This window comes from Megalobrama amblycephala, linkage group LG2 (assembly GCF_018812025.1).
Source record: "Megalobrama amblycephala isolate DHTTF-2021 linkage group LG2, ASM1881202v1, whole genome shotgun sequence".
Taxonomy (NCBI): domain Eukaryota; kingdom Metazoa; phylum Chordata; class Actinopteri; order Cypriniformes; family Xenocyprididae; genus Megalobrama; species Megalobrama amblycephala.
Genome location: NC_063045.1, coordinates 12,717,637 through 12,744,688, shown reverse-complemented (window position 1 = coordinate 12,744,688; position 27,052 = coordinate 12,717,637). Strand labels below are relative to the sequence as shown.

The window sequence follows — 27,052 nt, the reverse complement described above, 5'->3', positions numbered from 1 at the left end:
GACTACAACGAGCTTCTTCCTGGGTTGGTGACATCATAAACCCTGCAAAACACGCCCCCGGGAACACGCAACAAAGTGGGCGTGGCCATGTGGCGCAGTTTATGGAAGCGGAAGAGTTGTGTACACCGGACGCGAGCGGCGCGGCGCGTCAAAAGATAATAGAACCCATTATAATCTGTGATATTTTCTACACTGGATGTGGTGCTGAAGACAGCTTTCACAATCTACACGAGTTCAATGCTGGATTTGCACAAAAGCCATTACTGAAAGATGAAGCAGTTCCCACTTTAAACGCAGAAGCTGCTGTTTATTGCCCCAAACTGTAAGAAGGTTTTATTGTTTGTACATGTCTTTTAAATGTATAGTTCTGTTGCTATTTTTGTTTGCATCAAGGACATATACAAAGAGCAACTTGTTTTTGCTTCGTTAGCCAGTTAGCTGTATTATAGTGCATACTTCTCCAACAAACACCAACAAACGTATATGTTCATAGACAAACAGTTGATCATGCTATAAATTAAACGCTACCTTTACAAAAATGCTACTACTCAGTCATGTATTCGGCTACAGTAAAGCTTTAATCAGGATAAAACTGTATATTGAAAGCTAACAAACAGCAGTGACAGCATCTAAACACTTTGACACAAATACTAAATGAAATACCATTCATAAACGTCCTTTAAAAGCCGCGATTGCTGTTCATCTGGGTCTGGTTCGGGCTCAATTTGATACAGCAATATAATCAAATTGAGCATACAATATAACCGAAGCGCATGTAACCGGTAACAAATGGTAAAGGGCGTGGCGTTTCCGGACGCTTCAGCGAATCACGATGGCTCTGGATTACACTGGGCCAGCTAACCAATCTGAGCACATTGCGTATTTCGGAGGGAGTGGTATCAGAAGCAGGAAGTCAAACGAGCCGTTCGTATGACAGTGGAAACAGAGGTGTTGAATAAAGCTAAAATATATGAAAAATACAGCGTTTTCAAAAAAACGAAGCATTAAAGGGATAGTTCACCCAAAAATAAAAATGTGATGTTTATCTGCTTACCCCCAGCGCATCCAAGATGTAGGTGACTTTGTTTCTTCAGTAGAACACAAATGCTGATTTTTAACTCCAACCGTTGCAGTCTGTCAGCCGTATAATGTGGGTCAATAGGAACTTCTTTTATAAGAGTAAATAAAACTTGCTTGGACAAATTCAAATTAAACCCTGCGGCTCGTGACGACACACTGATGTCCTAAGACACGAAACGATCAGTTTGTGCGAGAAACCGAACAGTATTTATATCATTTTTTACCTCTAAAACACCACTATGTCCAACTGCGTTCAGCACTCGCTTAGTGAGGTCTGATCGCGCTCTGACAACGGCAGTGATGTCTAGCACTCATTGAAGTATAAGCGCGAGACATCACTAATTTGGATTTGTCTAAGCAAGTTTTATTTACTCTTATAAAAGAAGTTCCTATTGACCCACATTATACGGTTGACAGACTGCAACGGTTGGAGTTAAAAATCATCTTTTGTGTTCTACTGAAGAAACAAAGTCACCTACATCTTGGATGCCCTGGGTGTAAGCAGATAAACATCAAATTTTCATTTTTGGGTGAACTATCCCTTTAAGACATGTTAAACTGTGCCCCAAAAACACAATCAAGTCTAGAAAAAACCGCTGAACCACCCCTTTAAGTAGGGTTGGGCGATAAAACAGTAACGACAACTATCACAAAATAATTTTCCTTGATAACAAGAGTCCGATAAATGTTTGATATAATGTGTATGCGGCAAAAGCGGAACGAAACAGCGCTACTCATTTGATCCACAACAAAGACCATTTATCCGCTCGGCTCAAAGTTCAAATGGCAGTGCGAGCTTACTAGAGCTCATACATTTACTCGCTTTACTACGCAACCACTAAACAGTGAGAAGCGCTTGAATTCAAAGCCAGATGAAACCGCTCTGACAAACATGAGAAACACTGTGCACATCGATACAGTCAGAAGGTTTTACAATCTACAAATCACCATCATTTACCATGGATTTTCTCCAGTAACACTAACTGCACCATGGTATTGTGGCAGAAGTGTGGGATATTCATATTGAATTTTTTATGATATTATTAATGTAGACATGTGTTAAATGTGTTAAAGGAGTAATGGAATATAATTACAGTATTTTTTTTTTTTTTTAATTATTTTTTTTTTTGTGGTTAAGCTACAGCATTTCTGCATTTATACTAAATGTATTTCATACAAATACCATAGAAACCATATATTTTTCCATGGTATTGAGGTGCTAAATGCGTGGTTTTAACTGTGGTTATCATGATCTAAATGTGTGCTACTATAAAAGAAGACCAATGGTTCATTTTAATAAAACTCAAAACAGAATATTTAAATTACTATATAAAAATGAGGTGGTTGTCACAATTATTTCAGATGTTACTGTTTTTGTTAATGAACATAAATTTATATCTGCTTCCGGTAGCACTTTACTTGAAGGAGTGTGCATAAGACTGACATGACACCTTCATAATCATGACATGACACGTGTCATGAATATGAAGGAGGTTTTATGAATGTTTATGACAACTGTCATTAAGTGTCATTCGCTCAATTATGTCATTTTTAATGCAAAGATGACATTGTTTGAGATGTCAGAGTTATGACAACTTGACATAAACCAATACATCGTAACCTGTCAGTGTCTTTGTCGTGACAACTTGACATCATTTAGCTTTATGGGTTAACATTACATTAAACTGTCATGTAGTTGGTTTTGACATGAGGCCATTATAATAGTGTCATGAATATGTATCTTGAGCTCAAGTACAGTGGTACAAATTGAACTTGTCATTAAAATGTCATTAAGTGACAATACTCTGACAAATAATTTTATAACAGCGTCATGACTATTTTTCATTTCATGTTTTTTTTTTTTTTGTTTTTTAAGTTTTCTCCAACAGAAGGTCAGATAATAGACAATTTCAAATTTTGTAAAAAAGATGACACTGTTATAAAATAATGGTAACACTTTATTTTAGGGTCTTTTAACTAGTTGCTTATTACTATTAGCATTCATATGGCTAAAATATTGGCTGTTTATTAGTACTTATAAAGCACATATTAATGCCTTATTCTGCATGATCTTATTCTACATTCTTAATTTCCCAATACCTAAACCTAACAATTAACTATAATAAGCAGTAAATTAAGAGTTTATTGAGGGAAAAGTCATAGTTAATCATTTATATATGTGTTCCCTTTACTGAAGTGTTACCAAAATAATGTAATGTAATGTTAACCCATAAAGCTAAGTAGTTTTTTAAGTTTGATAATTAATCTGCTATGTCATGTTTATGACAGGTTATGATGTTTTGCTAATGTCAAGTTGTCATGACAAAGACACTGACAGGTTATGATGTATTGCTTTATGTCAAGTTGTCGTAACAAAGACATCTCAAACAATGTCATCTTTGCATTAAAAATGACATAATTGAGCGAATGACATTTAATGACCGTTGTCTTAAACATGCATAAAACCTCCTTCATATTCATGACACATGTCATGTCAAGATTATGAAGGTGTCATGTCAGTCTTATGCACACCCCTTCAAGTAAAGTGTTACCCTGCTTCCTAACTCAAGCTACTACTGTCAACTCGAGCTAGTGTCAAATGTGCCTTTCTAAGAGACAAAAAATGTAATATTATTAATATTGCAGCCTGTACTGTTCTCGTCTTCTATGAATATATTTATTTTGTTATGGAAAAATGACCGGAAAAGTGAAAAGTGAAGCGTTTGTCATGTTCTGACAATAAAGAGTAGTTTAAAACCACAATTGACTATCTGGTTTCTACAGCTTTCACTCAGGAGCAAAAAAATCTGCCTTTAAATTTGAAAAGATTTGATTTTTTTTTTTTTTTTTTTTGATAATTATCAATATTGGCTGATGATAATTTTTTTTTATAAAATTACATTTTTATCTTGATAAATGTTTTGGCCATATCGCCCAGCCCTAATATTAAGTCTTGAAAAAGAAAATCCAAACTGAGTGAATTTATGCTTGGAATAAGAAAAAAAATATGCCAAAAATAAACTTAATTCAAAGCCAAAACAAGATTATTTTTTTGACCCCATTGTTTTTTTTTCTTGATTTAAGCATAAACTCTTAATTTGGGTTATTTATTTATTTTATTTATTAATTTATCTTTTTCAGAAAACAAGACTCAACATCGTTATATTGTTTTTGCTGTTCTTTTCTCCTTGTCTTGTGACATGCAAGTATGGGAACATGCAAATCAGCTCCTTTTGATCTGAATTATTTCTGAGTTTGTTCAAAACAATGATTCAGCTAATGGTTATCAATAACTTTTTTCCCTCATTTGCCACATTTTAAAAGTAAAAGTGTGCTTAATATTGTGGTTTATCGGTTTGGTAATTTTCTACATATAAATTAATATAATAAAAAGAAGAAAAAGATACGATTTATATATTTTATATCGCCTACCCTTATTAGAAGTCATTTTGTCATCTGTTGTATGGCTATCTCTCCTGATTCTTGCACAAATTGAGTTTTGAGAGTCTGCAGTGACACTATGTTCTGGCTGTTTTGCAGTGGGAGGACAGAGGCGCAGTCTGTACAGTACGGAAAGGAAAGAGGCATCAAGAACAGAGTTTTTGCACGGTAACACATTTTTTAATAACCAATGAGGGGAACGCTGCAAATAATATGCGTTATGTAAGTAGAGTTTTTGGAAGTGAAAAGTTATGCAGTAGTAATACCCAACCATTGTGTTTGTTTGTTCACAGCAGTGTTGTTTTAGTATATTGAGATCCTATTATAGTTTTTATTAAATTTGAATTAGTTTTTGATTTTCATATTTTCTGTTTTAATTTTAAATTTAATTAAAATTGTAGTAATTTGTTGTGTTTGTCAATGTTTTTTTTTTGTTGTTTTTTTTTTTAAATGTCTACAGTTTTTATAAATTTTTATTTTTTAGTTTTTTAATATCAAGTATAAAGAAAAGTTTCCTTGAAATATAATAAGTTTAAGTTTTTATATTTTATTGTTTGTTAACATTTATTTCAAGTTGCAAAAAATGTTTTCTGTGGATTTGGGTTTAGTTAACTATAATAACCCTGGTTCACAGCACTACAGTTTTATTTTATATCTGCTATTAGGGGTGTAATGGTACACGGGGTCACGGTTTGATACGAGTTCGGTACAACAGGAAAGAGCAACAAATCCCCAATGCTAGGTTTCTTTTCATTTATTTTTAACAGGCTGTTTGCTCCACCTAGCGGCATTTAGTCCCCCCTAAGGTAGTTGGTACAGTACAGCCTCCTCGAGTGTATTAAGTACTAAAAACTAAAAAATTTAAGGAGTTGTTGATTTGTTTCTCTAATTGATTGATTGACCGACCAATGCTGTGCGGTAAAAGGCGAAGGCTGTTTTCAAACTTACTGGTTTGATTAACGTGTTGTGCGTAGCCTTCGCTGTCATTTTCTTTATGCGTGAGAGTTCGTTAACTATGCCGGATGCACAAAGTTCAATATTATGCTTTTTCAAGAAATCATGGAAAGATGAGCGAGAAGGAGAAAAAGAGTCTACTTCACCTTTCTATGAGGAGACAGCGAGTGAAGCGACACCTGAGGCTTCCCATTTCTAGGACACGCATATTTCATCACTGGACTGTAATAGTGAGACTTACACCACACAATCCGGCATAATGCCAAATGTTTTTGTCTCATTATAACAACTTAAAATACTCCATCATTTATGGTCATACAGATAGTAGCAAGACATCATTCGAAACTGTAAAGGGTCTATTTATATTTGCGTACACTCGCAATAATAGCAAGATATTGTGCTTTTGTAAAATAAAGAAAACAAACAGGATTCCGCTTTCTGCTGTCTCGGGTTAATTTCCGTGAAGCTTGTGGAGCGCGTCACAAAAACGAATCGAAACTCCGCGTATAGACTACTAGCAAGCTCTTGCGTGCCATCTGAACTCTTGTTTTGAGTTGGTGCAGAGATCGTCTCTTCATCTTCTGCTTTTTTCCTGTTGTGTTGCATTACCATCTGCTGTTAAAAACTAAGTTCAGAATCAATTCGAAAGAGAAACACATTGTATTCGGAAAATCTCAGAATCGATCCACGAATCGAGAAGCATCGATTTAATGACGCTGCCCTACTAAGTCTGACTGTATGCACCGAACCGTGATGTGTGTACCGTGATGCAATAAACACGTTACAATAAGGCTTCATTAGTTAACAATAGTTAATTCATTAGTTAACATAAACTGACAATGAACAATACTACTTAGCATTTATTAATTTTAATGTTAATTTCAACATTTAATAACACATTATTAAAATCAAAAGTTGTAACTATTATTTAATGGATCTGAGCTAACATGATCGTTGTATATAATTTTTTTTTTTTTTTTTTTTTAAACTAACGTTAAAGAATAATAACTAACTCTAACTAATGAGACTTTATGGTAAAGTGTTACCTATTGTTCTTTATAATTCTTTTGCACTTTAAAATGTTATAATTGTTGAAATTCGTTTACTTTATACATTTTTGTGTATTGCTTTATTGTATTTAAAGGTGCCCTAGATTAAAAAATTGAATTTACCTCGGCATAGTTGAATAACAAGAGTTCGGTACATGGAAATGACATACAGTGAGTCTCAAACTCCACTGTTTCCTCCTCCTTATATAAATCTCATTTGTTTAAAAGACCTCCAAAGAACAGGCGAATCTCAACATAACACTGACTGTTACGTAACAGTCGGGGTGTACGCCCCCAATATTTACATATGCCAGCCCATGTTCAGTACATTACACAAGGGCAGGACGTCTGGATGTGCACAGCCGAATCATCAGACTAGGTAAGCAAGCAAGGACAATAGCGAAAAATGGCAGATGGAGCAATAATAACTGACATGATCCATGATAACATGATATTTTTAGTGATATTTGTAAATTGTCTTTCTAAATGTTTCGTTAGCATGTTGCTAATGTACTGTTAAATGAGGTTAAAGTTACCGTCGTTTCTTACTGTATTCACGGAGACAAGAGCCAGTCTGTATAATTCATAAACACAACTTCATTCTTTATAAATCTCTCCAACAGTGTAGCATTAGCCCGTTAGCCACGGAGCACAATCAAACTCATTCAGAATCAAATGTAAACATTCAAATAAATACAATACTCACAGGAATCGATGTATGCATGATGAACACTTTGTAAAGATCCATTTTGAGGGTTATATTAGCTGTGTGAACTTTGTGTTTGCTGTTCAAGGCAGTCGAGAGCTCGCGGGGGGGGCGGAGGAGCAGGAGATTTAAAGGGGCCGCACGCTTAATCGTTGCATATGTAATAATGGCTCAAAATAGGCAGTTAAAAAAATTAATTAAAAACAATCTATGGGGTATTTTGAGCTGAAACTTCACAGACACGTTCAGGGGACACCTTAGACTTATATTACATCTTTTGAAAAGAGGTTCTAGGGCACCTTTAAATGTTCAGAGTTCTTTTTGTTATAAGAAAAAAACAAGTTATTAAACCTGTTATAGTATGACAACACTTTTTTTGCACCATATTTCAGTATCGTGATATTGCCGTATTCCGTGAGAAAAGATTCAGCAATTATCGCAACATGAAAATTTGATACCATCACATCTGTTTGATAGTGTGTTGATTTGTGTGTGTTTGGGTGTGATGCATCCCGCCTATTTTGATCCCTGTGGTGTTAAGTGTCAGTGTGTGTTTGTCAGTAATGTGGTCAGATGTTCTCAGAACGACACCCAAACACAGGAAGTATAAGCAGGGCTGTGTAGCACACGGCTGTGAAGGGCGTGCGCATGTCGTGCACATGTTTGTGAAAACACACTCAGAAGTTTGCTTCGAGAGCAGAGTTTGTTCGAAGATGCTGAGGCTGAAAATTAAACTACGATTTATGTTTCATCACACTTCAAGGAGGTATTTCTTTTTGTCTACACCGACTTGTTCTCAGTTTAGTATATGATAATAATTTAAAGGTCCTCTCAATGCTTTTTGAGGAACGTCTCAGTCTAAAGATTCACAGATATTTGTGGTTTTCAGAAGAAGCGCGTGTGAACATCGTAACCTAACATAAAAGAGCGTTTGTTTGTAAACTAGTGTTGGCGTATTGCTTCTCACATTTTTCTGATATCTTTGTTGGGGGAAAAAAAAACACATTGTAAAATGTGTAAAAAGTTGGTTTATGTAAATGTTAAGATACATCACAAAATGAGTTGAAGTTGGAATGTTTTTAGTAGTATTTCTAAAGTGTACAAAATCCAGTAAATAACTTGAGAAAAGTTTCAGGGCACTTTGATTAGAAGTAGCATGTGTACGAACAAGGCAAAAGAAAACCATGTTTGTTGTAACTACAGTTATCTAGTGTAAATACTTAAGGAGTAGCTTAAGTTTACCGAAAAGAACATTTTCTTTGAAAATTAGTTTCTGTGTAATCATTTTTTTGGATGTTTCATCAGAAAAAGTTTGATATTTATAGTTTTTAGGAGTAGCAATGTACGAAGATCGTAACAGGAAAGAGTAGTGTTGGTGTATTTCTTGTAACCTTTTTCTGATGGATTTGTTGGAAACAAACATTGTAATGTGTAAAATGTGCAATTTTGGTGTACGTAAATTTGTTGATATATCGCAAAATTGAAAAATGGACTTTTGAGGCACTTTTTTCAGGAGTAATAAACATTGTAACAGGAAACATAGTTTGTAAATTAGTGTTTGTTCATTGCAAACTTTAAAGCTTTAGTTGGGAAAAAAAATCAAAATGTGTAAAATATACCTTGTTGGTTTACTTACTGCAAATAATGTTGAAGCTGACATTTTTTTCACAATATTCCTAAAGTTTACACTAAGATTGTGGAATGTATACAAACCAAAGGTAACAGGAAAGAACACTTGTTTGTAAACTACTGTTTCACTGCCAAAAATAGTGATATAAAAATAAAAGATCGTATAAAGATCGTAATTATAATAGTTATATAATGTATATGTGTCAAATGTTGGTTTACGTGAATGCTAAGTAATGTCACAGTAGTAGTGGTCCTAAAATTTTCAAAAGCAAAATATTCTGATTTGTGTTTTACATTGGAAATTGAATTCTACAATGTTTCTTGTGGTTCTGGCTGATGGAGCAGGTTGTCACATTATAAATGATCTTCTGTGAATCGAATGTGTTTCCAGGTCACCAAGCAAGCCTCTGGTCAGGAGACTGATGAGCGGTTTGGACTGGGAGACCGTCAGCAGGAATTCCCTCTCGGACGACCGACTCGAGACTCAGAGTCTGCCGAACCGTTCTCCGCCAGACTCGCCCGATCAGTGAGTTCACGCAAACACAAACTTACCCACATATCCAGGTTCGTCCAATCTGTGGGTTAGCAGTCACTTACACAGTTTAAGTTTTTAATTTGTTTCTTTCCTCAGCAGTAACTCCGTGTTTACCACCGAGGGTGCGCGGGTTAGGCCGTCCTCCATCGGTCACCTAGTCGATCACGTGATCGATGACTCGCCATGCCAGACGTTAACCAATCACAAGTCTGCATCCTCCACGCAGGCCAATAGCATCAGCCTGGACTCGACACCGTGAGTTTCTAACTTTTTGTCTTAGGCACTCCAGATCAACCAAGTCATAAAACAATAGAAATAAAAAAAAAAAAAAAAACTGTCCTCGTTATCACAAACTTATTATTATTAATGTCTCAGGAAAAGAAACAATCACAGTTCAGTATGCAAACATGACAATGAATTAGTAATATTTTTGAATGCAGAACATTCTTACTGTAAAATTTTTAACTTTTTAAAAGTTAGTGCTACTAATAAACCGATAGTTGATTAATTTGTTCATTTATTTGTTTAAATGAGTAATTTAATATAAATGGCTAGTTTTATCTACAGTATTTTTTAAAAGCATGTTGTTCTTGTACAATGTGCAAAATTTAAAGCAGTAAAAAGTGTAAATGTACACTATACAATTTGTGCAAAAAAGGTTGAGTGTAAAAACGGTCAATATTCGCAATACAGTTTTATTAGTTTCATTGGGCCAAAACATTTTGTTAATCATGTTTATGCAAACTATTGCATTCAGTTTAAAGGGGTGGTTGATTATGATTTCACTTTTTTAACTTTAGTTAGTGTGTAATGTTGCTGTTTGAGCATAAACAACATCTGCAAAGTTATGATGCTCAAAGTTCAAAGCAAAGGGAGATATTTTCTTTCAAAGACAACAAACAGCTGGTAGGGACTACCACGAGCTTCTTCCAGGGTTGGTGACATCACAAACCCTAAAATTTACATAAAATCTGCCCCCGAGAACACGCAACTAAGGGGTGAGGCCATGTTATTGCAATATAGTATGCAACACAAATGCAATAGCATGTCATAAAAGCAAGATGACAATATAACCGTAATTAAACTAAACTATACCTGTTCTATCTTCATGCATCTTTCAACAGTTCCCACATGAGCGATTTATAGATGATCATGACAGAACATGCTAATCAATGACTTTAAGATAGTTAACTCCACATCAGCTACATAAATTCATCAACTAACCATTCAGAAACATCCTGTTGCATTCTACATGTTGTCAATTCTTCTTGAGTCTCTCCATCAGTGTTCGACTCCGGTTAAAAGGCTGAACAGTTTGACATTTTCAGTGAGTCTGCGTGAGGTAATCGGAGCTGCTAACACCAGCTCTGGAAACTCCGCCCTCTTATTGGGAGCAGCAGCTCATTTGCATTTAAAGGGACACACACAAAAACTTGAACATTTTTGCTCACCCTCAAATTTAACATGCTATTAAAAAAAATCATCTGTGGGGTATTTTGAGCTCAAACTTCACATACACACTATGGGGACATCAGAGACTTATTTTACATCTTGTAAAAGTGGCATTATATGACCCCTTTAATAGTTTACACTGAATGTTTATCACAAAATTTAATCCTCTTCATTGTCTTAGGAAAGGAATAATTGCAATTCAATATGCAAATATGACAATGACATAATTTGGCAGATTTGTAATATTTTGAATGCTTTTCTAACAGTAAAAGTTGTAACTTTTAAAAGTTAGTGCTACTAACAGCTATTTATATAGCCGATTAATTTGATTTATTTAAGTTAAGAATTTATTATAAATGGCATGTTTTATTTATAGTATATTTAAAGCATATTCTTGTACAATATGCACTATACATTGTGCAAAAAGTTTAAAATTGAAATGTTACAACGTTAGCGTAAAAACAACCGACATTTACATTCATTTTCAATGGTTTTCACAATACATTAATATTTTTATTTTTAATTTTTTTTAATTTTTGCGACCCTAACATTTTGTTGCTTATTCATAAAAACATGTTTGTGTAAACTATTGCATTGATTTTAATATGTAACTTTATAGTTTACATGTAACAGTGTTTACATAAGACATGCAGCTGTTTATCACAAACTTTCATCCTCTTCAATGACTCAATTATCAAATTATTTTTAACCATAATGTTTTTGTCAGACTGACATGTTGAGTTTTGTCATGGCATTTGGCAGTGTGTTTCAGGCCATTGTGAAGATAAGCCACATGAATTTTCCACCCAGTACAGCTTGTAGGCTAAATGTTATGATGCTAAAACTCTCCTGTGTTTGACAACCACACTGTATTTATGTTTGCTAGTGTGTGTCCTGTAAAAGTTCGAATAGGTAATCTATTACCCCTTTAGTTGTGTTGTGTCCAGTTAGACAATTTTTAATATTTGTATTCAAAGATTACTCATTTCTAGATTTTGATCTGCTTGATGATGAGGCTTTCAGGGCTGGACTGACACACTTTGAGTCATCAAAGTTTCCGCTGTTCTTATTTTAGCACTACACTGTAGACGCACACTCTCGCTAGCAACCTGAGGTTTAATATCATGTGACCACACACCTCTGACGAAGTGACACATTGTTGGTTGAACACTGTTTTCACACACGTTTCAGTCTGAGAAACGGCAAGCTTTTGAGCTAGGGGAAATTGATTTGAGCTTTGTGGTGGGCACAGTTCAGTGTGTGACGGTGGCAGGACTGATTGAATTCACACTGGTGAACCAAGCATTATTTTCCAATGGAATGAGCTGTGACCACGCATAACACGCATTTCCTTTCTCAGATCGTGCCACCAATCTCATTTCGCAATGTCAGAATTTCCAAATCTGGGTTGTCCAGTTAACCTTTGAATCACTGTGTGTAGTTGACTTTTGTTGTGGAGTTTTCATGTTCATAAAGATGAGTCGTGCTTGTTATCTCCTTTCTTTTTTTTTTTTTTTTTTTTGACCTGAAAAAAATTCCTGTACTTAAAAGGTGAAATGTGATCAAGAATAATCAGAGTTCAATTCAAAATTCAGTAGCTGCAAGAAATAATAGCCTAATCAAAATTCAGTATGCAGATAAATGAAGTAAGGACCAATCAAAATTCAGTAAGCAAATGACAATGGCATCATTGCTAGATTGTTTTTGCTAGATATATATGTTTTATATATTTAGATATTCTTTAGTTTAAGAGTTTTTTTTAAACTTTGTTAGTGCTACTAACAACCATTACATTTTTTATTTATTGATTTATTTGTTTTAAATGATTAATTGGATAAAAATAACACATTTTATTTATTTTTCTAGCATGATTTTCTTGTACATTGTGCAAAAAAAAAATGTAATTAAGTGATACTGACGATCATTTTCAGCAGTTTTTGTTGTTTTTATGGACTTTTATTGCTTAGTTTTTGTTGGCCTACATTTTTTTTTTTTTTTTGTCTGAAAAAAAAAATGATTTTGCTACATTTGGACTCTTACATTTCGCTATAAATTTTTATTGATTTCATTGCTAAATATTTGCGGCCCTAACGTTATGTTAATCACTTTTTTACTCAAAGTAAAAACATGTTTGCACAAACTATTGTGCCAGTTTGTAGTTTACACGAAAAAATCTTAGTTAATCAGAAGTGACATTTCTCAGCAACTTTCATTATTATTTCTTCTTTATTTTATCGCCTAGTTATTGCTGCCTTACAATTATTAGTAAAACCATTTTTACGCAAACTATTGCATTTATGAAATTCGTTTTGCTAAAGTTTTGTGGGTCTCATTGTTTGCGAGAAAAGTTTAAAATCTAAATTTAATCAATTAGTTGTTACAGCCCTAACATTTGAAAAGTTGATATTTTCTACAAAACAAAGCCTGAGTGTTACATTAAGTCTAATTATAAGGCAGCTTGACCCAAAACTGTACGGTAACTAGCACCAGCCTTCATTCATTTCGTCTATATGGTGTCGCGTCGCGTTTTCGATTCGGCACATTCAACCCGCAGTTAAACAACACAAAAGACGAATCGGATATCTCTCCCTTCAGCCTGACAATTGAAACAATCCTGCTATTCGTTGTAACGGTGAATTTTTTTCGCCTCGTTTGTTTTTATTATGTAAATGTCCTGGAGGCCAGGGCGCTGAGCGCTGTCTATAGACTGCAGAGTAGAGGGGCTTTCATGCTTGAAATCTGAGCATTCATAATGAGACACTGTGTGTGTGTGTTTGTGTGTGTGAACACAGACATGGCTTCTCTCTGAGCAACAGTCCCGGGTCTTAATACTCTCCGCCTGGTATGCAAATATGCCGAGCTTTGATGAATTGTTGGAAATCTTCACTAAACACCCAGCAGATATACAGCGCCGCTTATGCCTCCTGCTACTTACTTACAGAACATAAATCATCATTGTTGCCTAGGCAATGCTGTTTTATGAAAAGTCTGCAAATGATTATGAGGGAATCAGATCATCTTACCCATGATCCTTGGATGGTTTACAGTTCAGTTTATCCCCGTTTACAGGCAAGGTTCCCACGGACGGTCGTGGAAAAAACTGGGATTGTGAAAATGTCAAATTTCAGACTTGGAAAAAGGAGTGAATTAAAGTTATGATTGGCTCTAAAATATTCAATCTGCTTGAAATTGCTCTCTGTAAAGGCAAAAATCCTCATCCGGTATTCGTGCACTACTGGAAAATTTATGAAACACTCCTAAGTGAAAAGATCTGTGAGAAGTCAAAGGTCTCTACTTTTATAATAAAACTGCAAAAAAGTATTTTAAAAATTTCAACTGCATCGGATATTTATCCACCAATATTGGATGTTCAATTTTGGACATTTTGTTTCTTCCTCTCTAGTGCTAAATTTAATGTATAGATTTAATTCATTTCAATTCAATTCACATGTATTTGTATAGCGCTTTTCACGATACATATCGTTTCAAAGCAGCTTTACAGAGAATGCATGTCAACATCACAATTTAAAGAATGCAGATTAGCAAATAATGTAATCATTTAGGCAATTAATTTACAATCACTGTTAGCAGTTTAACTGAAGGTAGAAGCAATGAGCTCCTGGAAAAATTAATTACATATTAACAATAATTAGGATATATAGAAATTTGGGAATGTGCATGTTGATCCAGATGATTGCGTCTTCTGAAGTCTTCGCAGGAGCTGCCGCCGTCTCTTCATAGGTGTTGGTCATCTGAGGTCTTCTTAAAGGATTAGTTCACTTTTAAATAAACTTTTCCTGATAATTTACTCACCCCCATGTCATCCAAGATGTCCATGTCTTTCTTTCTTCAGTCGAAAAGAAATTAAATTTTTTGATGAAAACATTCCAGGATTTTTTTCCATATAGTGGACTTCAATGGGCTCCAAACGATTGAAGGTCAAAATTAGTTTCACTGCAGCTTCAAATTGTTCAACACGATCCCAGATGAGAAATAAGGGTCTTATCTAGTGAAACCATTGCTCATTTTCTGAAAAAAAAAGAAAAGAAAAATATTTTAACCAGAAATGCTCATCTTGAACTAGCTCTCTTCTTCTTTTTCTTTATTAGAATTCCGGCAGTGTAGACACTGCTAAGTGTATTACTGCCCTCTACAGGTCAAAGTTTGAACAAATTTTTATATGCAATATGCTAGTTCAATAGTATATAACAATTAGTTCAAACTTTGACCTGTGGAGGGCAGTAATATGCTAAGCAGCGTCTACACTGCTGGAATTCTAATAGAGGAGAAGAAGAGAGCTAGTTCAAGATGAGAATTTCTGGTTAAAACTTATATAATTTTACATTTTTCTCAGAAATTGATGGTTTCACTAGATAAGACCCTTAACTCTCATCTGGGATCGTGCAGAACAATTTGAAGATGCAGTGAAACTAATTTTGACCTTCAATCGTTTGGTGCCCATTCAACTCCACTATAAGGAGAAAAATCTTGGAATGTTTTCATCAAAAACCTAAATTTCTTTTCAACTGAAGAAAGAAAGACATGAACATCTTGGATGACATGGGGGTGAGTAAATTATCAGGAAAAGTTTATTTAAAAGTGGAGTAATCCTTTTAAGAGCACTGTTTCTTGAAGACTGTTTTCTTATAGTAAAGGACTAAACGCATCGCAATTACTCAACTTTCTCATCACTTATTAATGTCAAATTGAGTAGTTATTAATATTAATAATGTTCTGATACCTAGATTCACTTAAGTACCAAAACATTGATTAAAATCTATTGATTTTAGTTTTCAGTTTATATCTTTAGATAAAAAATTATATAAAATGCATATGTAAATATAAAAAATATATATATTTTAATCATATTCATCACTGTTTATGTGTATTGACCAGATTTTAATATGGGTACGTGAAAATTGTATTATTAAAATTGTAAAAGCTGTTTAATATTTTATCTGTAGATTCCAGTCTCTCTACATTAAGGTCTGCAAATACAAAAGTTGTAAAAAATTTTATATATATATATAATGTATATATATATATATATATATATATATATATATATAATGTATGTATATGTCAATTTTGATTTCATGGTGACTTTAAATGGTACCAGTGTGGCATTAGAAGAGATGTGATGTTTGTTTCTCTAAAAATGCGATAGATGGCGCTATACACTTACACTTGAGTGTTTTCCATAATTTGTTTTTTCATTACTTTTAGATTGTCAAACATTTGCTTTATGCATTTTTATGTATTTATTTGGTTCATGTTTGGACCAGGACCTTTGGTTTACCAGCCCTGACCACTAAGCGCCCTACAAATGCAGTATGTGAAGTATTCAGTCATTCACCTTTGCATTAATGTTTTTTCAGGTCTCCCGATGTAACGACCGATGAGCAGCCTCCCGCTCTGCCCCCAAAACAGTCCAGAAAAGACCCTCTGACCCACAACGGCAGATCACAGTCTCAGCACGAGCTGGACGACCACCTCAGCGAATTATACAATGTACCTGCGCCGTCAGGAAAGAGCATGGTGAGGAAAACTCACACTCACACTACATGTGTTTGTTCATCTTGATTCAAATGATTCATATTGTCTTTGTTTCCACAGAATGGAGCCGTGCCTCATGACAATCTTGTTCTGATTAAAATGAGGCCAGATGAAAACGGACGATTTGGATTTAACGTTAAGGTATGTTTTGATTGTGCGTTATAATTACGCTTTTGATGAGCTAAAACTGAATGTTGTAAATTATAAATGCATGTAAATTATAAAAGCATCTGTTTGATGTTGCTTATCTATCTGTTTATCTATCAGATGAGATATGTATGTATGTTATGTATTCATTACTATAGCAATGAAGTGTAATGTATTTGTGCGTATACATAAATGTATAGAGAGATTAAAATGTTAGTACTGTTAACAATAAAAAATGTACATTTTTATAAATATATATGTATTTTTTTTAAATAACAATTGTTATAAACCATTTTAAAGTAACAATTTTAAAATTGTATATTTTTATTTAATTACAATTGTATCAATTTATATTTATATATTAGGTATTAAATTAGCATTATTAAATTGTTGTTATTTATATTTGTGTATAAAAAATTTATTTTGTATGTATGCATCTATGTATTTTTATTTATTCATTTCTTTATTTTTAATATATCCCATAATATATTAGAGAAATAGATAATTCTCCTCCTCCACAGGGTGGCGCTGATCAGAGGATGCCCATCATAGTGTCCCGTGTGGCTCCAGGAACTCCGGTAAATTTATGCATCACTCAGATCAGGTGTTTTCTTTTGAAGTCAGGTGACATGTCACACAGCTTAGCCTGACGATGAATGATTCTTGATTGCATCCAATAAAGAATATTAAAGTTTAAACAATTTTGAATTCAGTTTGTCATTTGAACATTGTTGAATGCATGTTGATTTTTGACTAGTCACTGTTTTTCTAACCCTAACCCTTCATCTGTGACCTTTGACCTCTCTTAGGCTGATATGTGTATGCCGCGCCTCAACGAGGGCGACCAGGTCGTGCTGATTAATGGCCGTGATATCTCAGAGCACACTCACGATGATGTGGTTATGATAATTAAGGCCAGCTGTGAGGACCAATCAGGAGAGCTCATTCTGCTTGTCAGACCCAATGGTACGATCCGCCTGGATGGAGCTCCAAAATTCAAATTTTAAGAGTTAGAATTGTATGTAAAATTTATAATACACTCACTTTCTCTCCTTTCTTTTCCATCAGCTATCTATGATGTGGACGAGGAGCAGGAGAAGTTGGATCTGGAGCCAGATTTCCAGTACATTCCGGAGACGTCCGGTCTAGAGCAGAGCCACTCGGAGGCTGATAGTTTGAGGTCCTCAATACAGCTGCTGAAAGACGGTCTTTCCAGTGGTACCGTGCTTGCTCAGTTTGATGTAAGTCAGCAGAGACACAAACAGATGGATATACATTTCAAGTGTGTATATATATTAGTCAAACCAAAAATTATTCAGATATTTTTGATATATTTTTACTAGTGGGTGCAGGACACTATAGTTCATTTATGTGTGAGGATAGCAAAATGAAGTAAACTGTGACATGTTATACCCAAGAATTCTTCATACAGTGAACTACCAGTAAAATTGATAAAGATTTGGAACCAAAAATTATTTGAAAAGTAGCTCAGTCATTGTAGATCCAGTTTGAGCTTCATTTCTGGTTGTTTTTTATCTAAAAATATTCAACTGCTCTGGGCTGTCGGCTGAATCACATTCTTCTCACATAATTTCCTGCTGCTCTTTTTTTTAGGCTGTCTCGATTACTTCCTGTTTGCTGAGCCTGCCGTTTTTATGTCACGAACTTGTACTAACCGAAAGCTTAATTTAGCTTGTTAATTAGCAATAATTAGGTTATGAATATAACATGCTAATGGTACACAATAACATTACAGTAAACAAGACCGTATGGTAAATTCATGTTATTTTTGTTTACTTCATCGTGTCTTAATATAGATGGAAAATGTCTTTTTTTTTTTTTCTTTTTTTTTTTTTTTACCCCATAACATTTGTTTGATGGCAAATATGTATTTTACTCCTATAGCAACTGTACAGGAAACGTCCTGGGATGTCCATGTCATGCGCCAGATTGCCACAAAACATCTCCAAAAACCGTTATCGGGACATTTCTCCATGTGAGTACACAGCTTGTGTTTGTGTTGGACTCTGAAATGTTTTCATGATTAGCTGGACATTCATAACAGTTTATTTTGTGACACAGATGACACCACTCGAGTTGTATTAAAGGGGACGGATGATTATATCAATGCAAATTTCATCAATGTGAGCATTCTTCTGGTTATTTTTATTTTTAAGTTATTTTGGTAAAGTTTTGTTCAGAGAGATTGAAAATCTGTATATATTTGTATGTGTTTTCAGATGGAAGTCCCAAGTAAAGGTGAAGTAAAGCGGTATATTGCTTGCCAAGGGCCACTTCCTGGTACCTGCTCAGACTTTTGGCAGATGGTGTGGGAACAGAGCGCCGCCCTTGTGGTCATGCTCACAACTCAAGTTGAACGTGGCAGGGTATGAATTTTTTTTTTTTTTTTTTTGAAAAAAAAAAACACTAACAAAAAGGTAGTAAAAATTTGTATTTATTAATTAAATTGAATTATTTACATTATACAAATTATAAAAAATACTATATAATATTTTTTATATATTGATATTTATAAACTATAAGATGATTCTTGATTAAAACTCTTTTCTGCTGATATAATCAAGGCCTTGAGGGCGGGGCTAAAATATTAACCAATGAATTTATGGGCTAGGTTATTCCAAAATCTCACGATCCAAGTCCTGACCTACATTAATTGTTATTAAATATTTACTTTCAATTGGAAAGGCCATTTTAGGGAAGTTAAATGTTTTTTGCTTTTGTCCTACACAAGGTTGTAATCTCATCAAAATGTGTGGCAGTAAAATGTTGTTTTCTATTGATGATTTTGGATAATATGGTAAATTGGACATTTTACCTTTCAGGTGAAATGTCATCAATACTGGCCAAATGTTTCTGCAAGTGGCACCTATGGAGGTTTCCAGGTTACATGCGTGTCGGAGGAAGGGAACTCTGCATACCTGCTGAGAGATCTGACTCTTACACACCTGGAGGTGACACACCTGTTTAAATGCTCCTTATTTATTAGTGTAAATAAACGTACGCGCTAATGTCTGTTTGGATGTTTGTACAGAGTAAAGAAGAAAGGCAGATTTGTCAGATGCAGTACTTGGCGTGGCCCGATCACGGCGTGCCAGATGATTCGTCGGACTTCCTGAACTTTGTCAGTCAAGTACGCAGCAAAAGAGCCGACACTCCAGAACCTGTGGTGGTTCATTGCAGGTCAGGCCCTGAAAATGCCCTGACGTTATCTCTTATAAGTAAAAAAAAACACAATGATTTGTTTATTGACTCCACCCCTTTCTCTTTCAGTGCCGGGATTGGTCGCACTGGGGTGCTTATCACCATGGAGACAGCGATGTGTTTGATAGAAAATGGTCAGTCGGTGTATCCCTTAGACATCGTCAGAACCATGAGAGACCAGCGTGCCATGATGATCCAGACTCCTGTGAGTAGTCTGGTCCGCAACCGCCCTCTTAGACAGGAAGAGACTGTTTGATTGATTAAAGGAATAGTTCACCCAAAAATGAAAACAATCCCATAATTTACTCACCCTCAAGACATCCTAGTTGTATATGACTTTCTTCTTTCAGCCGAACACAATCAGTTATAATAAATAATATCCTAGCCCTTTCCAGCTTTTGAAGCTCCAAAAAGCGCATCCATCCACCATTAAAAGTGATCCATACGGCTCCAGTAAGTTAATAAATGCCTTCTAAAGAGAAACGATGGCTTTTTGTAAGAAAACATCCATATTTAAAACTTTATAAACTATAATCACTGGCTTCACAAGAGTCGAGTCCCGGGAGAAGGGTGACCTCTGACCCGACGTATGATTTAGCTCCTCTTATATCGAAATCCTAAGACTTTCAGAGTTCTAATTCGTGACCACCATTTTGTTTTGCTCTATCCTTTATGCTTCCTCATTCGTCAGTTCTCACCTAAGCTTACGCTACACCTCATCATACGTCCTACATGGGGTCAGAGGTCACCCTCCCGCCGGAACTTGATTCGCTCGTGAACGCGTACGGCTGTTGTTGGAAGCCGGTGATAATAGTATAATTTTCATTTTGGTTGAACTCTTCCTTTAATGTTTAGGACAGATTTTCATTTACTCGTTTGACAGATGCTTTTATCCAAAACAAAAAGTTCTACCATGAGCTACATAGTTGACTTGCTATGAAAATCTCAATCTAAGTTTATAAATTTCACAGATTCAATGCTACAAACCTTGTGTACAGACTCTCAAAAATTGCGTACAACCATATTGCGTTGAATGATCTGTTAGGCATAGTTTATCATGCAGCCGAGTCACTTGATTTCCTTTTTGTTTGTTTGCAGAGCCAGTACCGTTTCGTCTGCGAAGCGATTTTGAAAGTTTACGAAGAGGAGATTGTAAAACCATTCGAGACTGAGCCTCCGGTCGAAAAGGAAGAATGAACGCCACCCTTCAGCATTTCTGAGGTTCTTCTGTGATTTACAACTACTGCCTGTGAGATCTGCGCTCAGCTCGCTGTTGCCTCCTGCTGGAAGGCTGTGGACATGACTGCCTGCAAGCTAGAATACAGACGAAAAAGCACTATTGCACTTTACAGCGACAAACAATGACTTAAGGGGATTTTTCGTTTTTACGAAAAAAGAAAACAAAAACGCAGTATCACGTTACTGATTAATAGGTACTGTTAATAACGTTAACTATTTGGGTCGGAGAAAGAAATGAGCTTTTGCTTTCGTGCCAAAAGCTGAAATGAGCCACAGTCCATGTCAGAATTAACTTGCAACTAACAACAGCATTTTATGTTTTACTGGTTATTTATTTGTTTGTTTTTTTGTTTTTTTTTTTTGTTTTTTTTTTTAAACAGTTGACTTAAAAGCAACAGGTGCTCGCCCCATTCTCTTCCCTTTTCTTGACTGTGACTGTTTAGTTTTAACGTTTAAAACATAGGTTTAAATTGTTAACGTACATTTTGTTTTTGTTTTTTAATTGTCAAACAAAAGCAGTCAGTCGATAAAGCTTTTCTTGACACATTTCATTCGTTTTTACCCTGACGCGTTAAGGATTTTGAGGTTATTCGCAAGGTACTTTAGATTGTATCAAGTAACGAAAGTACTTTATGCTAGTTTCACGATAACATTACGGTTGTCTCTAAATTTAGTGAAATTAACAGGCACCAGCTGCGTTGAAAATGAGCCATGGTGAAGATGTTTCTTGCTGCCAAATTTCACAGCTGTTTGCCTCTAAAAACAATTGGTGCGTCGCTTTGGCTAATCACTATTTATTGCAAGGCTACGTGTAGTGCGTAAAACGCCTGACGTTTGTATCGTAAAATATGCATCAGGCAGCTGTTCTGCTCTCAGATCCACGTTTGCCGGATCTTTGAAGCATTTTATTTAGAAGTTAAAGCTGTGAATTTCACATTAGCTTTGTTGGTGGAAACTGGATACTTAGTTGATGAGTATGGACGCAAATTAAAAGTTTAACGTACGATTTAGTCTAGCATCATCATCATCATAGTCTCAAATACCAATTTTCTTCCATGTTTACAATCTAAATTTCAAAACTTCTACTGTAAGAAACCGATTACCTTCAGATTGTAGTTGTTTGCCCTGTATGAACAATTTCGTTCTTTGTTGAGGAGTAATATCTGCTCTTCTCTCTGAAGATACAGGTTAAAATTCTGTTTATCATTGGCTATGCTTATCCATATCTCCTCTTCTCTAACTAGTTACCCGTTAGCTATTACATGCAATATACTCGTAAGGTGGTCATAGTTCATTTAGTACTTGCTATGATGGCTGTAGAGATGATGGCATTTACAGAACTCATCGGCCACTTTATCGTTTTATTCACCTCGAGTGCAACATTTTACAAATGCTTGATGATCAGTTAAGTTTTTAGTTTGCAAAACATGAAGTTCTCATTTTGAAGGGAAAGGATAAGTTTGAATTGTAGAGCAAAACATTTTTAATCTGACACCATCTCAAACATTTTTCCCCCTGTACGATGTTTTGCGGTGCCATTGCGCAAACGATTTGGCGTCAAGGACCAATCCCGCCCACCGTTTTGAATGTGAGCCGATTTTGCTTTAGTGTACGTCGTTATAGCGCAGCAGCTAGAAATTTACTGCCGGCGATGCGTCGGAAGTGGTGGTATTTTTGTATTTAACGAAAAAAACGAACGAAAAAAGGACAGCACTTTGCAACTGACTGTGGTAGTCAGCTGTGCTACTGTAGAATTTATACCGTTATTGTGTGATGGGGAAAATATGCTGTTTAATTATTTATGTTGAACATTTTGTCAAATACAGACACCTGTGGGGGGGCTCTTAACTACATAGTGTCATATGTGAAATATTTGTAAATACAATGTTATATATTAAAAGTGTTCTGAAAAGATAACGGTGGTTATTTTTGTTTTAGTACGTTTTTAAAACGTCAAAAAAAGTACTGAGGAAATTGTCATGTTTGTATATCTCACAGTTGTGTTTGTGTGTTTGTATGTCTGTGAGAGAGCGAGTACGTCTTTTGTACAGAATGTTTTGTTTCTTACTGGCGTACATTTTGAAATTGTGCTTAAATAAGCTGACTCTTCTTTTGGCGCTTGTGACACACGTCAAATCAAATATAATACAGCTCAAACTCCTTTTTTCAGTGTTGTTTGTGATAAATATCGACCCAACATTCATCCAAGAATGAAAGAACAAACACTTTTGATTTTGCAGCTTGTCTTTTTTTATTTTTTTAAGGATTTCACATGTGGTGTCGAACAGCCATCATAAGGCTGAGAATTCATGCTGACTTAACAGATCTTGTTGCTTTTGTTTTTACTTCTTCATGACCTCGACGTCAACGTCCTCTGTGCGAGAAACGACCTTCCCATCAACCACCTCTTCGATGACGGTGCGAACGCGCTTGGTCACCACAGGCTCGTCTGAATAATGAAAAAAAAAAGTAATGTAAATATAAAACAAATATAATATTTTATTTGATATTTTTTCTCAATGTAAAAAAAAAACACTTACGCTTGGGGGGAGGAGGAGGTGCTACAACCTCTACAACTTTGATTACCTGTCTCCTGTAACAAAAAAAAAAGATTTTATTACAGTTCATATAACTCACATGATCTTTAGAAAGACATTATAATATTTATTTGCTTTATTTATTTGTAAAAACAGTCTTACTGAATGTCCTCTCCGTCCAGAAGTCTCCTGTACTCGGCGATCTCCATCTCTAGTCTGGTCTTGATGTCCAGAAGCAGTTTGTATTCACTGCCCTGTCTTTCGATGTCAATTCGCATCCGAGAAAGCTCCTCCTCCAGACTGTTAATGACGACCTGCAACTGGTTGAGCTGGATGCTGTAGCGTGACTCTGTCTCTCCCAGTGTGCCCTCCAGAGCTGCTTTCTGTCATATCATAAAGCATAGAAGAACGGTGAGGGGGCGGGACTATGCATGTTAAATTGCTCCCTCTAGAGGCAGCTACTGGGAATTGTTTTTTAATATTATTAATCAAAGCTAGTAGACATTTGAGCATAGACAATAATTAGGGGTGTGGCTATGTATATTAGGTCCAATAAAGCTCCCCCTAGTGGTATTGGAAATATTTTCAATGTTTAAGTAAAGATGGTACGCATTTAAAAAACAAGGAGAGACTTTTACCAAGCTAAGCTGCGACTGTAGTTCGATCTCCAGGCTCTGCAGTGTTCTCCTGAGCTCGTTGACTTCATTGCGGGACATTGAGAATTCTTCTTGTCTGGTGGTGACCTGCTTGTTCAGTTCGTCGAACTGCAGGGAAAGAGGTTTGAGGTCAACATCTAGCTGATTGTTTACGGATTGGCTATCGCAGATTAGATTAATAAGAATGAGCACTTACTTTGCCCTTGTACCAGGCCTCCATTTCTCTGCGGTTCTTCTCGGTGATGCCTTCATACTGGTGTCGGATCTCCTCCATGATGCGGGCCAGGTCTTGCTGAGGTGCGGCATCAACCTCCACGTTTACGCTGCTGGAGGACATTTGAGCGCGAAGAGCTGCGATCTCCTACAGATCAATGATATAGCAGTTAGCTTATGTCATTTTTCATCTATTGCATGTTTTTCATATTGGTTTTAAAAGTGGGAATTGCTATTGTTGGAGACGTGTGAATTTTGAATTTTAAGGTGTGGTCACTCAGTTCAATTTTGCTGTCCAAATCAGTCAATCCAATAGGATTGCGCGTGATTTGGAGTTTTGCAAAAGGGTGAAAAAGGTTTGGTCGTTTAAGTTGGTCATGCGCATTTGCGTGCTGTAAGCTTCTTGATTTGAAAGTACGATGAAGTCACGTGGCCAACTTAAAAATTAGCGAGATCTGTGAACAGAACTATATGCAAAACTCCAGATCGTGCAGATTCCTATTGAAATTACTGGATTTTGCGCGCAAAATTTCGCCAAACAACAGTAAAAAAAAATAAATAAATATGCCCGCACCTTTAAATGGTTAGTTCACCCTAGAGGCTTTGTTACTTCATAGGTGTTTTGAAATTTCATTGGTTCACCACTGGGGGGCGTGACTTTGGCCGTTTGATACACGCTCCGAACTACTGATTCAAAACAAAAGATTCGTAAAGCTTCGAAGCTTCATGAAGCAATGTTTTGAAATCGCCCATCACTAGATATTGTTGAATAAAGTCATTATTTAGTTTTTTTGGCGCACAAAAAGTTTCATAACAACATTAAGGTTGAACCACTGTAGTCACATGAACTGTTTTAAATATGTCTTTAGTAGCTTTCTGGGCATCTGAAAGTGTTAATTTGTGTTCCGAAGATGAACGAAGGTCTTACGGATATGGAATGACATGAGGGGGAGTAATTAATGACAGAATTTTAATTTTTGGGTGAACTAACCATTTAAGCTTTGAACATAGTAGAAATAACTCCAAGGCTTTAGGTTATTTGTTAATTACAGGACAAGCGTTGATAATAGAGCAATAATATGTTCAAAATTACACTTGATTGGAGAAGATTATTGGTCTGGTGGATTAATGGGTAAAGATCTTGCTTCAGTCCACCAGGTTTACCCTGCCTGGAGGGCCAAAATTCATTTTTGATCTCACCTCTGCATGGTTCTTCTTCAGGTAAATAAGCTCCTCCTTCAGACCCTCGATCTGCATCTCGAGATCTGAGCGAGTCATGGTGAGCTCATCCAGAACCTTCCTCAGCCCGGCGATGTCGGCCTCTACAGACTGGCGCATGGCCAACTCATTCTCATACCTGAAGCCGCCAAGAATAGCAATGGTTAGGATGGGAATTCAGATAATCTGAAGTGTTAAAATGTTGGGCGTGACATTAACAAGCTCATAAAAACAGGGCAAACCCTGCTGGGGGGAAAGGCATCTTAGATTGGTTTGCTTGTCTTGGCTGGTTTAATAAGACATTTTTTTTTTTTTTTTCTTTCAGGGAAATTATAGTAAGTTTTAATTACTAGAATGGGATTTGATATTAAAATCAACACAAACGTCATGAAAAGAGGTTTTAAAGGAGGCTATTTGAAGGTAAAGGTTTTTCCTTGTTGTACTAACTTGACTCTGAAGTCCTCGGCTGCCAGTTTGGCATTGTCGATCTGAAGGATGATTCTGGCATTGTCCAGGCTGGCAATGGAGATCTGAAGATGAACAGATGAAGAATTGAGACTCAGTTACAGCTTAGGAAGGTAAACCAAACATTTTGCATTGGAACAAACCTCTCAGACCTTTTTTAATATATTCTGTAATGTTCTAATGTCTATATCAATACATAGATTACTTTTTATGTTTTCTGATCATTTAAGAATTGAAAATTAGATACATATATAATATATATATTAAATGAAATAAAGACCATCTTAGTTTTCATTCTGTTATCTTGCTTTTGATAAGAACACTGATAACTTAATCCACACTAGATAATATAAATTATATAACTCAGTCATGTAAAATGACTCACTTTTTTGCGCAGATCTTCAATGGTGACATAATAGTGGCTGTAGTCTCTGGAGACAGGGGTTCTCTTCTCGTACCACTCCCGGATCTGGCGCTCCAGCTCCGCGTTGGCTTTCTCCAGGGAGCGCACTTTCTCCAGGTAAGTGGCCAGACGGTCGTTGAGGTTCTGCATGGTAGACTTCTCGTTGAAACCCACACCGAAGCCATTGTCACCCCCGCCGAGCGCGCTGGCCAGGTCGAAACCGCTCTTGCTGCTCTGTGCGTAAGAGACGCGCACGCTGGAGCCCCCTGCACCTGCATAGACACTTGGCGCACGACCGACGGCGATGCGCTTGGAGTATCCACCGCTGAGAGAGTGGGAGGTGAAGGGACGAGAGCTTGAGCTGGACAAGCTCTTGCGTGAAAAAGACTGAGTAACCTGAGTCATGGTTTCCGTTCTTGCTACCTCTGCGCTTTGCTGGACACCTCTGACAGCTGCGTAATGGTTTTGGAGAGCCGGGGATCTTTATATGGTTTGACCAAAGGGGTGGGGTTATTTCAGCTTATTTATGGTAATGATTATCGGAAAAGCA

The 27,052-nt window shown here is 36.0% G+C and overlaps 2 protein-coding genes across 5 annotated transcripts in view; one reads left to right on the top strand and one right to left on the bottom strand.

The window, feature by feature from the left end:
* Positions 1-23,167, top strand: part of ptpn4b (protein tyrosine phosphatase non-receptor type 4b) — a 45,269-nt gene extending 22,102 nt beyond the window's left edge. For 3 of the 4 annotated variants that reach the window (XM_048182761.1, XM_048182760.1, XM_048182763.1), the window contains 15 exons: positions 4,621-4,689; positions 9,251-9,385; positions 9,491-9,649; positions 16,225-16,384; positions 16,463-16,543; positions 17,071-17,127; positions 17,359-17,515; positions 17,618-17,790; positions 18,455-18,545; positions 18,632-18,693; positions 18,790-18,936; positions 19,393-19,521; positions 19,602-19,750; positions 19,841-19,976; positions 20,870-23,167. In XM_048182761.1, the coding sequence (XP_048038718.1) occupies positions 4,621-4,689; positions 9,251-9,385; positions 9,491-9,649; positions 16,225-16,384; positions 16,463-16,543; positions 17,071-17,127; positions 17,359-17,515; positions 17,618-17,790; positions 18,455-18,545; positions 18,632-18,693; positions 18,790-18,936; positions 19,393-19,521; positions 19,602-19,750; positions 19,841-19,976; positions 20,870-20,968 (1,804 nt within the window). In that variant the 3' untranslated portion in view covers positions 20,969-23,167. The remainder of the gene's footprint in view (positions 1-4,620; positions 4,690-9,250; positions 9,386-9,490; positions 9,650-16,224; positions 16,385-16,462; positions 16,544-17,070; positions 17,128-17,358; positions 17,516-17,617; positions 17,791-18,454; positions 18,546-18,631; positions 18,694-18,789; positions 18,937-19,392; positions 19,522-19,601; positions 19,751-19,840; positions 19,977-20,869) is intronic. The other variant, XM_048182764.1, reaches the window with a different exon arrangement.
* A 69-nt stretch (positions 23,168-23,236) lies between these two features.
* LOC125263679 (keratin, type I cytoskeletal 19-like) lies at positions 23,237-26,971 on the bottom strand. Its single transcript, XM_048182769.1, has 8 exons — positions 26,485-26,971; positions 26,082-26,164; positions 25,617-25,773; positions 24,400-24,564; positions 24,186-24,311; positions 23,710-23,930; positions 23,551-23,603; positions 23,237-23,459 (listed from the first exon to the last, which is right to left on the bottom strand). Exons 1-8 carry the CDS (start codon positions 26,905-26,907, stop codon positions 23,353-23,355), a joined length of 1,335 nt encoding a protein of 444 aa, XP_048038726.1. The 5' UTR covers positions 26,908-26,971; the 3' UTR covers positions 23,237-23,352.
* Positions 26,972-27,052: the final 81 nt, after the last annotated feature.

Bases quoted from the DNA above. Each gene is read 5' to 3' on its own strand.
- LOC125263679 (XM_048182769.1), bottom strand. From the start codon at position 26,907: ATGACTCAGGTTACTCAGTCTTTTTCACGCAAGAGCTTGTCCAGCTCA. The intron at 24,312-24,399 runs GTAAGTGCTCAT...CTTTCCCTGCAG, and splicing joins AGGCCTGGTACAAGGGCAAA to TTCGACGAACTGAACAAGCA. The intron at 23,931-24,185 runs GTAAAAGTCTCT...ATGATATGACAG, and splicing joins TACAGTCGCAGCTTAGCTTG to AAAGCAGCTCTGGAGGGCAC.